The sequence below is a fragment of the Eumetopias jubatus genome, unplaced genomic scaffold (assembly GCF_037043125.1).
Source record: "Eumetopias jubatus isolate StellerSeaLion01/CBP00866 unplaced genomic scaffold, mEumJub1_p1.0 scaffold_7, whole genome shotgun sequence".
Classification (NCBI taxonomy): Eukaryota; Metazoa; Chordata; class Mammalia; order Carnivora; family Otariidae; genus Eumetopias; species Eumetopias jubatus.
Window position 1 is genome coordinate 38,648,485 of NW_028274813.1, and position 18,994 is coordinate 38,667,478.

The 18,994-nt window shown below is 40.8% G+C and overlaps 1 protein-coding gene across 1 annotated transcript in view; it reads right to left on the bottom strand.

The window, feature by feature from the left end:
- The window catches only part of PRKCH (protein kinase C eta), a 222,736-nt gene that overhangs the window by 89,749 nt on the left and 113,993 nt on the right, over positions 1–18,994 (bottom strand). Inside the window, exons 3-9 of the mRNA XM_028114322.2 lie at positions 15,726–15,876; positions 12,410–12,444; positions 9,074–9,162; positions 7,476–7,605; positions 5,121–5,248; positions 2,088–2,231; positions 1,730–1,903 (exon numbers count right to left, since the gene is read on the bottom strand). Of these exons, the coding sequence (XP_027970123.1) occupies positions 1,730–1,903; positions 2,088–2,231; positions 5,121–5,248; positions 7,476–7,605; positions 9,074–9,162; positions 12,410–12,444; positions 15,726–15,876 (851 nt within the window). The remainder of the gene's footprint in view (positions 1–1,729; positions 1,904–2,087; positions 2,232–5,120; positions 5,249–7,475; positions 7,606–9,073; positions 9,163–12,409; positions 12,445–15,725; positions 15,877–18,994) is intronic.

Sequence of the window (18,994 nt, forward strand, 5' to 3'; positions counted from 1 at the left end):
CAACTCTATGGTCAACTAATCTTTGACAAAGCAGGAAAGAATGTCCAATGGAAAAAAGACAGTCTCTTCAACAAATGGTGTTGGGAAAATTGGACAGCCCCATGCAGAAGAATGAAACTGGACCATTTCCTTACACCACACACAAAAAAAGACTCCAAATGGTTGAAAGACCTAAACGTGAGACAGGAGTCCATCAAAATCCTAAAGGAGAACACAGGCAGCAACTTCTTCGACCTCGGCCGCAGCAACTTCTTCCTAGAAACATCGCCAAAGGTAAGGGAAGCAAGGACAAAAATGAACTATTGGGATTTCATCAAGATAAAAAGCTTTTGCACAGCAAAAGAAACAGTCCACAAAACCAAAAGACAACCGACAGAATGGGAGAAGATATTTGCAAATGACATAATCAGATAAAGGGCTAGTATCCAAAATCTATAAAGAACTTATCAAACTCAACACCCAAAGAACAAAGAATCCAATCAAGAAATGGGCAGAAGACATGAACAGACATTTTTCCAAAGAAGACATCCAAATGGCCAACAGACACATGAAAAAGTGCTCAACATCGCTCGCCATCAGGGAAATCCAAATCAAAACTTCAATGAGATACCACCTCACGCCAGTCAGAATGGCTAAAATTAACAAGTCAGGAAACGACAGATGTTGGCGGGGATGTGGAGAAAGGGGAACCCTCCTACACTGTTGGTGGGAATGCAAGCTGGTGCAGCCACTCTGGAAAACAGTATGGAGGTTCCTCAAACCGTTGAAAACAGAGCTACCATACGATCCAGCAATTATACTACTGGGTATTTACCACAAAAATATAAATGTAGGGATCCGAAGGGGTATGTGCACCCCAATGTTTATAGCAGCAATGTCCACAATAGCCAAACTGTGGAAAGAGCCAAGATGTCCATCGACAGATGAATGGATAAAGAAGATGTGGTATATATACACAATGGAATATTATGCAGCCATCAAAAGGAATGAGATCTTGCCATTTGCAACGACGTGGATGGAACTGGAGGGTGTTATGCTGAGTGAAACAAGTCAATCAGAGAAAGACAGGTATCATATGACCTCATTGATATGAGGAATTCTTAATGTCAGGAAACAAACTGAGGGTTGCTGGAGTGGTGGGGGTGGGAGGGATGGGGTGGCTGGGTGATAGACAGTGGGTAGGGTATGTGCTATGGTGAGCGCTGTGAATTGTGCAAGACTGTTGAATCACAGATCTGTACTTCTGAAACAAATAATGCAACATATGTTAAGAAAAAAGAAAAAGAAGATAGCAGGAGGGGAAGAATAAAGGGGAGTTAAGTCAGAGGGGGAGACGAACCATGAGAGATGATGGACTCTGAAAAAACTGAGGGTTCTAGAGGGGAGGGGGGTGGGGGGATGGGTTAGCCTGGTGATGGGTATTAAGGAGGGCACGTTCTGCGTGGAGCACTGGGGGTTATGCACCAACAATGAATCATGGAACACTACATCCAAAACTAATGATGTCATGTATGGTGATTCACATCACAATAAAAAATTAAAATAAATAAATAAATAAATAAAATTAAAAAAAAAAAAAGAAGTTGTTACTGGTACCTCCATTTGGCCCTACAGCGAGAGTTCATCCCTCAAAAGTCTGATGCACTTCTTTATGAAATCTTCAACATCCTATTGTCACATCTCTTTAAGAAAGGAGGGCACTGAGGTGGTGAATTTGAGTCCTACTTACAGGTGTTTGAAAGCAGCAGAACAACTGTGTGAGGAAGGGGTGATTGCGAGCCAAGGAGAGGATCCTTTTTTCCGTCATGGTGCATTCCACATCATCATCCTGCAAGATCACGTCCTTCTTCAGCACCTTCACAGCATAGAGGTCTCCTGTTTCTTTTATTCTCGCAAGCATCACCTGTGGCAAAGCAGGAGAAGGAAGCACAGGCGTGAGAACTCTTGAGATTCTTAGGGTGTGGGAACACATGGGGCAGAATGGACCTGGCACTTGGAAAGTATGAGCATGAAACATACACGCACACTCAAACACATACATGCGGCATGCTTACTTTAACCCAGACACCTCAGAAGCCAGGACTCACCTTCCCGAAGCTCCCCTTCCCCAACACTCGGATGAACTCAAAGTTGTCGATACCAAGTCGGCTGGAAGAATCAACCCCGATCCCATTCCCTTCTTTGGTGTTTTCCCTGCCCTGTCTTCTTAGAGTTGACCTGGAAACCAGCTTCTGCAAAGAAAAGTAGGCAAACAGGGAGTCAGAAGTCACAGCATGGGCATGAAGCCTTTATGGATGGAGAAGACCTTATTAGCTGCCCCAACTCCGACACAACAGATGGGGAAAGATCAATTCAGCTGGACATGTGATCAAGTTCTGCCATGCAAAACTACACAGTACCAGCTCCTCATCTGTGCTTACTGTATTTGGAAAAGAATCATTTTAAAATATATCCCAGCCACCGAGAGTTTAACTCAAATGGGAATGTATAAAACACCAACGCCTTAGTCTGGTCCCTCCAGTGGCTTGCGGTGGCTTTCCACAGGATGGTCAGATTCCAAGAGCGCCACCTGGTGTCCACTTCATTCAAAGAGCGGTTTTCGCATCTGCTCAAAGGATCCATACCAGGATGTGAATGAACGAAGCAGTATTTATTACACAATATTTAAAATTATATAAGAGAAATAAAAATTAATATAAAAACTAGAGTAATGAACAAATGTATGGAGGATAAAATTTTAAATACTTCTAATCTTATGAGGTCCCCCTCAAAAAATAAAAAAAGCCATTACATATACACACATATCTATCTTTACACTTGATTTTTAAAAATATAATAAAATTGTAATTTCATAACACACATTTTTATTTAACACTTTGTCATGTGTAATTTCCATATCCTTCAAGAACATGAGTGTTAAGGGCTGCCCAATATTGTTTTATGGTTATACCACAGTTTATTCATTAATTCCCCTGCTTATTGGAAACAGGTTATCTCCCATCTTCTGCCAGTTTAAATAACAGCATCATGAACATCCTTGCATGCTAATCTTCAAAGCAGGGTGATTAAGAATCTAGGCTCTCAAGGAAGCTGCCTGGATTCAAATCACAGCTCAGTAACCTAATCCTGTAACTCTGGGTAAGTTACCTACCCATCATCTCTATGCCTCAGTTTCTCCTAACAAAGAGGATGGGATAGCACCTGCCACACAAGTCATTATGAGGAATGAATAAAAGCACATAAAGCACTTAGATTGGTGCCTGGCACATTCAATACACATGAACTGAGCTGCTGTCATCATCATGATCATGAGCATCATCTATTTTCTTACGATAACTTTCTGGAAATGCAATCTTTTGGGCCAAAATGTAAATCTTGAAGACTCTTGATACACAGTCTGCTGGCCCTCTAGGGAAGTTGACCACCAGCACAATGAGAGCTCCAGCCTCACCATACTGAACTGGAAGGAGGCGAGGCCTCCTCCGTGGGTAACCGCATCTCACTGGTCCAAGCCCAGCCACAGCGAGGGAGCTCTCTGACGGCAAGATGACTTGCAGATGTCCACCTTGGGACATTTATAAGACAAGCTACCCCTGGGCAACAGGTCAAAAGTCCAACGTTCTGAAGTTCTTGACCTATTTAGCTGAAAAACCCCAGCTTATCTGGAAGAACTTCTAAGTAATATTTTCAAACAAACAACAACTGTGCAATTGCTTGAAGCTACAAGGCTTTGACATACTCAACCCAATAAAACAGTGATTACAGATATAAAATGGATCACCTTAAAAAATCCAGTTGTTTTTAGTAGTTTCTCCCTCCAGATCTCCGATCATAAATATTTCAAAGATAGAAAAACTTTACTAGCTTGAATCTCACTTCCTCCACTTAAATACTTCCCCTGGTTGGGCTAGAAAACTTTAAGCCAGTATTTCTCAATCTTTTTTTTTTTTTGTAACCCATTCTTCTCTTTTGCTAGACTCAAGATTCTGTTTCATGTTCTGCTGTCAAATGACAGGTAATTTTGGCTTTTCCATTTTTAAATATCATAACATTAAAGATTATTGGCTCAAGTGACAAATGACAAGTGGCATTGTCCATTCTAGAGCTTGTGCCACATGGTCTATCTTATTCCCATGACATTTTAGGAGCCCTGGTGCAGGCTGAAATCCTTAATCCGTGCCCTTTGGGAGCAGCCGTCCCACGCACTAGAAATCCCCTTCCTGGCATCAGCATCCTGCCTTTCTGTCCATGCTTAGACATTAGACTTTGCTGATGCTTCCCTGAAATAAGGGAATACAATTTCAGTCCAAATCCCTAATCAGCCAGTAATAAGGAAATGGGGTGGTGAGTACGGACATTTTCCGGATGACCAAGAACTTGACAGTGATTGCGCTTCCCTAAGTACCCAGAGATATTTAACAGTTAAGTCTAGTATTTTCCTAAGTCGGATATGAAGCTACACCTTTCGGAAACCACAACAGGAGCCGTGGCTCTTTCCCAGCCCGGAAGGCAGCAATAGGACGCGGGCCTGGGAAGTGGTCGAGGTTCTAACGGTCAACAGCGAGTGGAGGTCACTCAGGGAGGCTGCGAGACAAAACATGCGCAAAGCAAAGGACAACTCCACCCACTCCCAGGAGCCGAGAGGAAGGAACTCCTGTTTGTCGCTGAACTTGAGAGATAAATTCACAATCCATAAACAAAAACTGCAGAACAGTGAGACTCCAGAGCTGGGGAGAATCTCAGAGATCCTCATGTTCAACCCCGTTAGAGTGGAGGGAGCTGAGGCCCGTAGCTGCTGGTCATCTCAGCTGCTGGGTAACCCAGGGCCCTGGAATCCAGAGCTTCACCACACCACACTGACAGGAAGCTGATTTAAAAAAAAAAAAAAAAAAAAAAAAAATCCCTCTTCTGCTTCCTGCTACATCTGCATGCTTATTTCTTGTCATATAATTGTATAAAGAATCTTTTTTGTGGAACAAAATGGTCTTAAAAAATACAATAAATCTGTTTATTGTGTTTGCTGAGATGAGGAGCTTTGCTTATGCCGCAGGCACTCATTCGGACTCATCCCATCTGAACAACTTCTAAACTACAATACATTGAAGAAAGCCAAGTCTCACCGAGGTTGGAGAAATATTTCCGGGCTGGAGGCCCATCCCGGCCAGGGTCTTGGCGAGCTCCACCGCGTTGACCCCACAGTTCGGGGCTACATTTGCCTGACATCGGATGTGGACGTTCATCTTACAGACTGGAGGGGGGAAGAGAAGGGAGTCCACGTTCAGGAAGGAGCCAAGTCAACATATGCTGCAAAAAAGAGCTTTAATCACCTGAAAGACTATGACAGGGGAATGATCCAGGCTTGGATGCACTCAAAGCAAACCCTGACATTTGTCTCATTGCTGCTTTATGCAGTAGCAGCACGGAGCCTGGCATACTGACGAATAATACATTTCAAATCCACTTTTTTCCCTGTTGACTTGATGAAAGGCATTCACCTAAATCATGTGTAATAGTCATTGCCGACTTAACAGCATGATTCAATATAGAAATCAAAACGTTCATCACGGCGACATTTCAGTCAATTAAACTAACAAGGAAGCATGTCAGCTGACTGTATGCTTTTCCTTGTATCACTCAAGAAAAGGTAGCCATCTAAATGCCACACAGAAATCGCTGTTCAAACAGGATGGAGATGGTGTTTCTGAGAGAAAAACCTCTAAGTGAAGCTTGCTTTCTGAGTATTGTTGTGGTTGGGGTGCCCTCCCAGCCCAGGGCACAGCATCCTGTGGGGCTGTGGGTCTCAGTGTTTGCAGCCTGTGGTTTGAACTACTTCATGGGGGAGAAAAGCAAGGTTTTTTTTCTTTAAAGGTCAAAGTAAATGGCAGTTGGAAGAGGAGAAGCAAGCTACATTCCTGGTGCATAGGAAATGGACTTGGGATGATGAAGGGACCCAGGGTTTAATCAGCAGGAAGTTCTGACGCAGTTTCTTAACATGGGCCCTGCTGATGGGAGGAAGAGATGAAACAGCAGGCAACAAATTCCTATATCTGGAGTGTCAACCCGTCTCTGGAAGCATGCCTGGATCCAGGTTTGGGGGGGTGGGAGGGGTCTGAATGTATGTGATTTAGGGTGCCCTCTTTAAGAAAAAGAATATCCAATCAAAAGGAGAGCTCTGGAAGGTGCCCTTGCAAGGGAGGGACCCTGAGGCTGAAGCTTCAGTAGCTCCTCATGGGAAATCCCCCTCCCTCAGGAAGATGGGTACAGAGACACACAAGCCTGCAGTGCCCTTGCTAAAGTACCAGTGACAAAAAAAAGCAAAAAGTACAGGAGGTAGATCACTGTCTGTGTGCGACCCCCAGGCCACGAGGGATAAGAACAATGTGGGGGAGACCTATGCACGGTTCTGCATGTTGGCAACAACTATACAAAAGCAGAAAGTGGCCTCTGCGATGCAACCCACGCCCAGGGGAGACCATCCAGCTTAAGGTCAAGCGGTGCCTGAACCAAAGCTATGCACAAGCTGGTTGCTGTTTGGATTGAAAAAGAATTACTCCATGTGTCTAGGAAAAAACAATTAGTAAATGATGTTCTCGAGAGATGAGTTTGCCCTTCTTAAAGACAAGTGGCTAGTCCCTTTTTGTCAGCAGAAGCAGGCTTGGTAAGGGCAGGCAGTTGATGGACGTTGTCCAGCTGCATGGACATCAACTCTGCCTCCCGCGGTGAGTCAGGATTTATCTAAAGCTTCAGGCTGAAATTCGCGTGTATTTCTGCAGGGAACCGTGCCCCAAGACAGCCAGATTGTTACAGCAACACCCCATGGGAGAAGACTCAGCAACTCCCCAGCTCCAAACAGGACGGGAATCACCCCTTACTCTCAGACCCTCTGCTAAGGCGAAAGCTCCAAACTCAGGCTGCCCTGGGCACAGTTAGTGACGTGCAAGTCCATGGCCAGAGGTGAAACATCCTTCACCCCACCTACCTCTCCAATCTCTGGCGGTCTCTTTGAGAAGACCCAGGGCAGCTCTCATTGAGCTTTGACTCCATTCCTGCTTATTTCTGGTGAGGTCACCAGACCCACTCTCCTGCCAGTTCTTACTCATAACCAAAGCCTCTCTCTTGGCCACCTCATCTCCTACCACCTTCCATTTCTGACCAAGATCCCATTTTTCCCTCTTGCAAATACCTATGAAAATACACAGCAACTAGCAGGCCCTTAGCACTAAGCAGCTGACAGCTAGCTAGATAGAACACTGAATTTAACAACTGACTGGATCTACAGTTAGGAAATCTTTGGACCAGATGCGGCTCTCCTTATATGCCTGACGAGGGGAACACATACACCTAGAACTACGAAGATCTCATTTACAAAGTGCTTATAACCATCGGTCTTGGGTCAGAAGCTGAGCCTACAGAACTCCGAAAGCTTGCAGCGCGTTGTTCTCGTGAAATGGGTACCCAGCACCCCAGCATCTCACTTTTACACTGAAGTCCTTGTCGCATGATGCCCCAGAGTAGCGAGCCACAGTGATCGCAGAAGGTTGGCACTTTGTAGTTGTGGATGCTGAACTTGTGCGGGATGTTGATTCCGAACCTCTGTTCAGCAATCTATAAAAAAAGCAGAAGGACAAGAGCTAGGATGCCGTGCCAGCATCTTTTGTAGAAACTGTAACAGGAGCCCCCCCAAACGCAACATGTTACCATGACACCTGAGCCGGGGAGATTATTTCACTGTACTCAGGCTTTCCTCACCAGGCTGAGCACATTTTCTAATCAACAAGACTAAAAAGAAAGGGTGTAGTGGGCATTAGATCGTTCACCATTTTGGGAGATAAATAGGAATGAAAACCTTTTTATCATCGTTTATATTCAGGCTGTATTTCCTCTCCCTGCCAACTCCCTCATGCCCATGTCTATTTCCTAAACGCTTTTAACTTCAGGATTAAACAGGTCTCTTATAGACCATATAGGTCTGTAAGACTGTTAGCACAGGCTTTTCCAGATATCATGTTGGTGGGGGCCTGGGGGAGAAGGTGGCACCCAGGGAGCACGGAACCACAGAAGGAATTCACTCCAAAGTGACATCCTAGCAGCTTACTCAGCCCTCCCGGGCTGTGCCTGCCATTTGCATCTTACAGTCTGAGGGCACGGGTCCTGCATTCATCTCACAAACTGTTTCCAACAAATAATTAGAGTAGGTATATGCACTACAGTCTACGTCACCATTTGAGGTGACAACAGATCCACGCGGGACAAGGAGTGGGGTAGTTATGACTCCTCTTGGAACTTTGCTGATCTCTTTCTCATAAAGAAAGAGAAAGTGGCTCGTACCTCTGCAAGAACTCTTTAGCAATCCTTTCAGTGTACTGTAAGCAATCGCTGAGCTCAAAGTCAGACTCCCGGATGCATCTGTAAACCCGCGGCTCATTGTCAGCAGTACTCCAGCTGCTTTCTATCTCCACAATTTAGAATGTGCCCACCCCAGCTGAATGCAGTGCCAGTGACGAGAATGAGATTCAAGCATTTATACATAGCAGTGCCTCCTCCTGGAAATTTTGGAAGACACCGGAGAAGGCTAATAGTCACCTTATTAAGGAAGCACAATTTACAGTTAACAAATACTTGTCACATCAATTCTATCTTGTGGAAGCCTCACAAAAAAAGCACGTGAAGGAAATATGAATCCCATTTTAAGACTGAGGCTGAAAAAAAGAAAAAGACTCAGGCTGACAGAGAAGCTAGCTAGCAGAGGCTGGATTCTGCATTCAAATCCTAGTCATTCGATGCCAAACTCAGGGACGTTTTCAGTCTTGCAAAACTCTCTCCAAATTAGAAAAACTGATAGTGAGAGCTTGTAACCAGCTGATCATTCATGGGATCAACTCAAGGACAGGTCATGCTATAGAAATAAAAACAGCATACTATAAAAAGGAGAGAAAATTCAATTCTGATACCACCATTCACTTCAAGGAGTGCAGAAGGGAGGTGGAAAGGGGATGGAGCAAGAAAAGAGAGAGAGAGAAGTGCGCACATGAGCTTATGCAGGCCCTTAATTAGCAAATTTCTATCTTCTTACCTTTGAATCCATTTTGTTAATATTGTTCTGGCAAGTGCAGGCTGTAACAATCAGATGATGGCAGCGCTTATGGACGACACAGGTGCACACTAGGGAATCAAATGCATGATTATACATTTCTAGGAGGCTCACAGTCTGCTGTTCTAGTAGAGTCAACAAGGGCTGCTCCATGCCAAGGTGACTTGATTTGGGTGTCTGGCCCACACGATGGCATCCAATGCACCCATCCTTCCCACGGTCATTACCATCACCCTAACTCATGCCTTTGCTCACACCCACACTATTCACACTCAAGTCTTGAGCCCACTTCATCCTTCCTGGCTTTCGCCCTGCCTGCACCCACCTCCACAGGAATCCTCCTCTCTTGGTGTAATTCTGGTCACCTTGCCCCAAGATCTAAACCTTCAATGGCATCTCACTGCCGATGAGTCAGGTTCAAATTTCCCAGCCAGGTTTCAGGCCCTCCAGAAGCTACCCCCAGCTTACCTGTTACCTTTCTTCGAGGGGAGCTCTTTGTTCCAACAAAAACTAGACTGGTTGCTCTTCCTGGAGGAAGCCTTCACCCTCGCCCACACATTGACCATATCTTGCTCAATCCCTAGAAGATCCTTGTTGCCTATCACCTAACTACATCTTGAGTTTATAATAAGACACAACTTGAGAAATGTCTCTTCCATGAAAATATATGACCCCTGGCTCCCCTTCTAGATTAAACCATCTCTCTCCTTGGATTTGGATCTCTTACAACTCTCAGCCTACCCCTGGAGGAGGCACTGCTATGTATAAATGCTTTCAAACCTTCCACAGTAGCCTCTAATGCCCTCAGAATTCCCAGGCAGCATGATGCCTTGAACAAGATAGGTACTCATTACATTTTTGCAGAATGACTCAATCGTTTGAATACTTAGAACTTCCAAATAACATTTTTCCCCCATTTTCATCTGGATAACTGACATAGTGCAGACACAGTCCAGTTTACCATTAAAAGGTGAACAAGTATAATGAAGCAGTATGAAAGTATATGTTATTTTTAAGATCTTTCAAGACATGTGGAGGTTTTTAAGATTAACTACATAAACACGAATGACATGTTAGCAAATAGTAATATATTTTAAAACAAATCTAGCTAGCATCAGACTGAATTTGAAGGAGAACCAAATTGAAAGTTCCCAGAGAATCAGTCATTTTATATGAGGGAAACTCAAAACCATCCCTCACACAGAAAAACCTTATATTCTGAAGCATCTGAGGTTTGCTTGTTTTTTCCATTTGCTTGGCTAGAGCTTTATCAATTTTATTGATCTTTTTAAAGAACCAGCTTTTTATTTGGTGGATTTTCTCTATTGTTTTCCTAATTTCAATTTTACGGATTTATGCTTTAATTCTATTTCTTTTCTTCTGCTCCCTTTAAGCTTCTCTCCTTTTTCTAGTTTCCTTAAAGATGAAAACTGAGATTACTGATTTTAGATCCTTCTTTTCTAATATATGCATTTAATGCTATAAATTTTCCTGTGAGTACTGCCTTTGCTGAATCCCACAAATTTTGATAAGATGTATTTTCATTTTCATTTGGTCTGAAATATTTATTATTTTCTCTTGAGTCTTCTTTTACCCATGTGTTATTTCAAATGTGTTGTTTAATCTCTAAATATTTGGGGGGCTTTCCAGCTATCTTTCTGTTATTCATATGTAGTTGAATTCCACTGTGGTCTGAAAAGATACTTTTTATGATTTCTATTATTTTTTATGATTTCTATTCTTTTAAATTTGTTAAGGCTTATTTCACATGCCAGAATGTGGTCTACCTTGATAAATATTCCTTGTGAGCTTGAGAAGGATGTATATCCTGCTATGGCTAAGTGGAGTAGTCTATAAATGTCAACTTGATCAAACTGTGGATATCCTTACAGATTTTCTGCCTGCTGGACCTATCAGTTACTAAGATATTGAAGTCTCCAACTATAACAGTGGATTTGTCTGTATATCCTTGCAGTTCTATCAGTTTTTGCCTCATGTATTTTGATGCCCCGTTGTTAGGTGCCTACATGTTAAGGATCATTAGGTATTCTTGAAAAACTGACCCCTTTATCATTACATAATGCCTCTCCTTAGACCTGATAATTATCTTTGTTCTGAAGTCTGCCTTGTCTATTCGGTTTTGATTAGCATTGGCATGGTGTATACCCTTCTCAAACTGGGTAGTTGGTTTTATGTCCCTTAACAAGATGTGAACATATCCTGACCAATGTTCTTTCTTGTTCTTTCAACAACAGGTGGCCCACTGAAAATCAGCCCATCAAACATCCTGGCACTATGCATAAGATGGACCAGGGTTGACCACAAGGCATGTCCCTGTGCTGGACAGGTGCTAAAAAGTGACATCAACTCTCACCTGTGAACTATGTTCTCATTTGGGGCTGACATTAATAGCATAAAGGTCAATTACTGTTGTCATATTGATGATACATTCTTTTTCTAAATTTGAGAACTCAGTAGAATTGCTCATACATGTTAAAATGAAAATTATATCCAAGAGTATGTCCTATTCCATTCTAAGGGAAATAATGTTCTGCCTCACCTTCTCCAGAAGAGAAGGCAGGATTTCCTTATTGACATGGAGGCTACCACTCCAGGACATGTAAGTGCTATTTTACCAATCATCTGTAGAGTGCACATCAAGAAGACAGGTACCCTATGTATAAACTGTGTGATGATGCTCAAACCAACAACAAGGGTAGCCCAAATAAAAGACAAACCAATCCAGTCTAGTTAAGTCTGAGTAAGAGCCTTCTTTCACTCCTCCCATTTGGAACACTAGTAAATTGGTTTTATCTTAGAATTGTGAAAATCAAAATAAATTTAACACATAATAACTACAAGATCATTAACAGATTAACTTTGAACATTTCTCACATTTTTTTAAATTAGAAAATCAAAAAGCAACTGAGATAATAGCTTCTATTCCCTATGCAGGTTAAGAGACAACACTGTGCCATTTCTCACCCCTATTAACAACGGGGTTGTAAAAGATAAAAATTTAGCTTCAAGATTTATAGGTACTGCTCACACAATGGCGTAACCTTTCACTATTTTCATGTTATTGCAGAAACAAAACTTTAAACAATTAAACTTTATTAGGTAACTCGGCTTTAGAAATAAAAATGTCTCCTCTATGCTGCCTAAAACGTAGCCAAAATTTAAACCACAACTAATAAAGTTGCAATTCTATAGGGGTCTCATATGACTTGCAGAGTTATTTATCACAATATTAATGAAATGTATCCTGTGTCTTCTTAGGGAACAATATTAAACATAGTTTTTAAAATGTTTTCTTACCTTGACATTGATAACCTTGTTTCCCAAATACTCCCCTGTTCAAGACAATAGAGAAAAAGTTATCATCAGTCTATTTCAGCAACAATGCTCCTACAATCATAGTACTTAAGGAAAACAAATGTATGCCATCCTCTGCACCTTTATGAAAAACATAATTTCAGAGAAGAAGCAAAGATGAAGTGATATCTGAGCCCCTGTTTGTTACCACAAGACACAGAGGAAGTCACCTGATGATCAGAATCCTCTAGTGATATACACAGGTGGGTACTGGTGATCCTCGTTCTACCCACCTCGCTCTGTGGCAAACCCCAGGTCCTCATCTGGTCATGTGACTGAGCCTCAGCCTGAAGGGTCACTCCACCACCTTTGCTGGCCTTCTCACTCACATACACATAAAGATGTGCAGGTAGTGAAGTAAACAGATGAGTCCACCGCAGCCGCCTGGCCTGAGGCACCCTCCCTCTTCCCTGTGCCTCCATCACCCCTGGAGTCCAGGGGGTAGGGCAGAAATGCAACCACAAGATGCCTGTCAAGCCCACAGCTATCATCTTGGTCTCTCCCTAGTATGTTCTCTGGGCGATGATGACATTATCCTCATTCTCATTTAACACAGGCCACATTTTATTAAGCCCGGAGGAGGCTGTGCCAGGCACTGAGCCAAGCTGCTGTCGTTCAGCATCTCACCGAATCCTCACAAAAGTCATGTGGGGTAGCACGCATAAGAGGAAGGCTCAGAGCACAGACTCTGAAACCAGATGGCCTGGGCATGATTTGGGGCACATCACTAATTCCTTTGAGCCATAGCTTCTTCATCTATAGAGGGAAATAATGACCACAGTACCTACTTCATAGGGTTGTGATGAAGATAGAGAGAGGTGATAATGTAAAACGCTTAGGAAAGTGCCTAGAACTTTAAGTTCTACATAAAACTTTGATATAAGCAAAATAAAATTATCTTTATTTTACAAATAAGGAGACACTGATGGACTATATAATTTATTTAGGTTCACACATCTAGTTGGTGATGAGATTGAATGCCAGAGTCCATATTGTTAACCATATATATGTAACACATACATTAATACTGTGTCTGTGTGTGTGTGTGCCTGTGTGTGTGCGCAAAAGAGAGAGAGAGAGAACGAGCGCAGGAAAGTGAAGGCTGGTTGAGTGGGAGTTGTTTCCTTGGTGGAAAAAATTTAGTGAAATGATCAAACAACTTTCCACTGAGAACGTTGGTTGAGGTAACGGGTTGTCACCACAAATGCCCACAGGGCAGGCAGGTCACATAGAGGAGGTAAGCAGAATGGTGTGACTTGAAATAAAGAGCAGCAGACCTTTCAAGTCAGGAAAACCACAAGGAGAGAAGTGGACGGCAACTAACTAGACAGTACAGATGACCACAAGGGTAAAAAATGGGCTCAAAGATGCCAGAGCTTTTCCATTGTTCAATAGAAAATTCAGCAGGAACTTGTTTCTGAAGACTAGAGTTGTGATGGCATATTTATCGGCATACTGACAGCCAGTTTAGGGTCGTTGGTTTAGACAAGATTCTATTCTTAATTTAAAATGCCAGAAACACTAACCGCGGATTCTGACTGCTAAAAGGTAGCAGGTACTTTTAAACCAAAGTAATGACAAAAAAAAAAAACAAACAAACTCATTGATCAATACTCAAAAAAAGTTACTCTGAGCCAAGTGCTTTTGACTTAAACAAAATGACTAAAGTTTGCAATAAAAACAAGGATTTCCTTTTATGCTTTAGATACTAAACTGTCTTTTCTCCCTCAGAGATGGGTATGGATGGGTATGTATGGGTACATGTTTGGGGTAGTGAGGGGGCATTTCCTTCTTCTCTTTCCAACATTAAATGTGTTTAATGTTGGCTGTAAATGAAGGTAACTATTAACTTAAATTTATTTCACATTGTAGATTTGCCACTGAGGTTTCAGCTTCAGTCACGTGTATAGTAAAATATTGCCCCAATTCATCTAGAAGTTCTCAACTATTAATTATCTCAATTCCTAAATGCCAAGGATTATAGTATGTAATCGCTCAAAGTTTTACCTTTGGCCACATAACATAAGGCTGAAGATTACTGTGTGCTTACTTTACTTACAACAACTAATTTCTTTTTTTTTTATAGAAAAATCCTTTAATCAAAACAAGTTGACAATGTTGACACTTATGGCTTAACTAGAATAAGCCTGTCCAAATTTAAATTGTATTAAGGACCAGATATAATGTGGTATCAATAGTTCCCTCAAAACAGTAGGTCCCAGTTCCATTGTAAGACCTCTCAAAAAGCAAAACTCCAATTACTGAAATAATTCAAACTATTCATTTATAGATGAAAACCATCATCGATCTGAGAGGTAAAAACATACAATGCATGTCACATGCAAACACTGGTATTAAGCCTGTTCTCCGTATTCATATTTTCAAAACATGGTAAGTCTTTTAGCTACTGAAACCACCAACTGACCTAATAATCAAAATATCTTAAAAATGCTGTTAAGTTACCCTTAAATTTTGTTAACCTTGGTTTACCCTGATTTAGTCCATATATATGAATATACAGACTACCAAAGTACTCCTTTACTTTATCTAACTGCCTGAGTGCAACATATATTTTCTACTTACAATTCTGTCACATGGAGGATCTCTAAGAATCCCCTTCTGACAGAGCCATGTCTTCAAACAGGTTAGTTTTTCTTATATAGCATTTACTTCTACTATTTACTGCATAAGAATCATGGAATTTTTTTTCCCAATTAAAAAAATACTTAGTGACTTCCTTAATGAGTGTGACTTTTTAAAAATTCAGAAATGCGAGACAGTTCTCAAAACTAAACTTTTACCATTTCGTTTTTAGTTTCAGCTACTAGCGCCTGTAAAGGATCTCAGATGACAACAACTGATTTCTATAAATCATCATTTGAGTCATACTTTTTTAAAGCAATACTGTTGTTTTTTCTCTCTTACTCAGTGGCCGATTATTCAATTTATTGATTATCTATATATTGATTGGTTAGCCTCCCTAATTAGTGCTTTATAGCCAGTTCATGATTCATTATTAGCACCTTTCCCCAAATGACTGGAAAAAGAAATAACATGTAAACCTTGGATCCGTAAATTGTTTAGATTTTTTTCATTGGGAATTCAAATTACTGGGTCAACATATTAGAATAAAAGGCAAAAATCAGATCCTAAAACAACTCTTCAGAATTATGCTTCCTTCTGAAACCACACACAACCAGAGGAGGACTTGATTATAGAAAGAAACTACAAGGAAGAGAAAAGTCAAGGAACCTCTTACCAGATAAACTCCCTACAGTGAGAGCAGTAGGTGGGCTGCCTCAGGTATGTGGCCATAAACTTGTGTCCATTGATCTGGTGGACTCGCCTTCGCATAGCCCTTTGGCGCTTCCTGGTAAAATGTTTGAAGATTCGGTCTCTCTGGAGAGTGGCTGTACAACAAAAGAAAGGAAAAAAGAATAACGTGCACTGAAGCTAGCCTTATCTAATGTATGAGAAAGTGTCATAGCTCAAATACTCTCCAAATTGTTTCTTCTTTCTTTAAGATGCAAAACACCCCAGAACCTCATCATGCTTCCTAATGACCTTAGGACTTAGTTTGAGAGGGTTGGATCTAAGTGAACTCTGAGATTCCCCACTGCCTGATTATAGCTGGCTATCTTGGACCAGTCTCCCCAGCACAGACCATGGGTCCCCCGGGGTTCTAAAGTTCCCGTAGAGGGGACATCAGCCTGGCCTTCTAGCTCCTGTTCCCCTGGGTGGGACCTCAGGGCCATCAACTGGCTAGAACTACTAGCGGGTAGAACAGATCTCTCATTATTTGCCTTTTGTTCTGGCATCCTCACAAACAGAAGGAGGGAATGGCCACAGCACAGTGACAACATCACCCAAAAGCATCAGTCCCAAAACTGTCTCTGGAATGGGTAGAAATTCACCTGGACATAATGCAAGGTTCCGTTTCCACCTTCACATTTTTAAAAATCGTGGCTCCTAGTCTGAAGAATCAAAACTGGGCACTATCAAAAGTCAGTCAATTATGTCTCCCAGATAATTATACTAGAACTTTCCCAAGGTATACAGAGACTTATGATTAATAAAATAAAGATTACTTCTTTAATAATGCTTTGCAATTAATCACTTCAATGCAAAGAAAATTTAAGAAATAATGCAAGGATAATCTGCTAATAAATTTTAAAACCTGGAATATGCCCAATATTGTGCTCCTGGGAAAACTGCCACCTGTTCACAGTCGGTTTTTCTTTTAAGATAATGCTGAATAGTATCAGGTCACCTGGGTGGCTCAGTCGGGTAGGTGTCTGAGTGGATTTTGGCTCAGGTCATGATCTCAGGGTTATGAGAAATAACAAAATGCATTCAATAAACATTTTCATAATTTTAATGCTTTGTCAAACTCCTTACCCCACTTTTTAAATATTAACAAAATTTAGTCCTCATTTTGAAGAATTCATTTTATGTGGACTTTTCTCAGTAGCAATGACACTCAGATAACCAAGAAATTCTATACTATTCAGCATTATCTTTTGGCGGGGGAAGGGGCAGAGGGAGAGGGAGAGAAAATCCTAAGCAGGCTCCACACCCAGCACGGAGCCAGATGCAAGGCTCAATCTCATAACCCTGAGCACAACGATGGGCCATATTATTAGAAAACCTATTATATTTTATTCTATTAACAAGTAAAAGAAAGTAACTATGATCATTTCGATATATGTTTAAAAGTCACTTGATAAAGTTTAACTTGAAATCCAATAAAGAACTTTTTGAAAAGAGTAAAAGATTGTCTCCTCAACAAGACTAAAACATTATGCTCACAGGTCAAAAGATAAATGGTAAATTAAAAAAAAATAATAAATCCCATGAAAGTTAAGAACAAGTAAGACCAATTATCACCTCTCTTGCTTACTATTATTCTGAAAGTACTTGCTAAAGCTGCTAAGAGATGAAAACAAAATAAAGGATAAAGCTATGGGAGGGGCAGGGGGAAAGAGGCAAAGATACCATGATTTGGATATGTTCAATACATGACTAGAAAACTCAGGAGAAGTTAGCCTAATCTACTAAAAACAGAGTTCAGTAAGATGGACAATGGTAAATCATTAAAAGTCAACAGGTCTTTAATACATCAAAAGAACCGTTTAGAATATATAATAAATGTATATCCCCATTCATAAAGCTATAAAACCCAAACTAGGAATAATTTATCAGAAGAAGTGCAAGACTTATATGAAGGAAACTATAAACCCCAACTGAAGAATATGAAAAGATATATAAAAATGAACTTCTTAAATAGAAAGACTTATTAATACTACTAAGTTGTCAATTCTTTCTAAACTAAATTCAACAAAATCCCAATAAACATCCCCAAAGGAGGTCTTTAAACTAAACCTGACAACTTTTTCAAAGTTAATTTGGCACCATAAATATTTAAAAACTGTCCAAAAATTCTAATGAGGGAAGGAAGACTTGTTCTACATGATAAAACATAAAGTTATAGTGACCAAAACAGCATGCTACCACCTCAAGAAGAATCCAAACCTAGGAATCAATTTTGCTTAGAGAGAACAAGGCTCAAATCAGTGGTAAATGAGAGATTAATTATTATATTAATATTTATTAATATAAATAGTGTTTAGACAACTAGTTAGCCTTTTAGAAAATATCTTTACCTCACTCCTTACACCAAAATAATCTCAGGTAAATGTTAAGGGGAAGTTATGAAAAAATAGGGAAAAAATATATACTCCTAGGATGGGATAAGGGTAACAATAGTCTAATGCCATAAAAGACTCAGATGTGCAACTTAAGAAATTTAAAGTTCTATTTGGCAAAAGACACAAAACAGAAAGTTAAACAAAACAAACTGGGAGAAAAAGGACTTGCAACACATGACAAAAGGGTTACTATTTATATATGTAGAAATTAATAATAAAAAGGGATGAACAATCTAGTAAAAATGGGACAGAGGAGGCAAATTGGCAATTCATAAAACTATAAATGCAGACAGACAATAAACACACCAGATGTCCAATCCTATCCTAGATGGACACATAAGAAGCAGGAGATAAATGACATTTTACTTCAATTGGCAAATATTTATAAGGACTGCTAATATGCCTATGCTTACAAGGGAATGGGGAAATAGGCACCTCCACTCTCCGCTGTTAGGAGTGTAACTGGGCTGCAGTCCTGGTTCTGCCACCTTCTGGCTGTGTTTACCCTGCTAAACCTCAGTGTTCCCATCCATAAAGTGGGTAGTGCTTTCCTCAAAGGGTTTTTCCAAGGACTGAAGGAGGTAATGCAATGAAAGTGTTCAGCACAGAGTGAGGCCCGGGGTAGCATTCAACACATGTAGCTATTTCAAGAATATTTTTTTTGGAGACCATCTGACAATATCTGTCAAAGTTGTAAACCTACATTTCCTTTCATTCAGTAATTCAGTTTCTACGATTGTTTTTGTCTATAAAAATGCTAGGAAGAATATATGCTATATAGATATCAATTACTACTTTCTATTTAACAGTAAAAATTAGG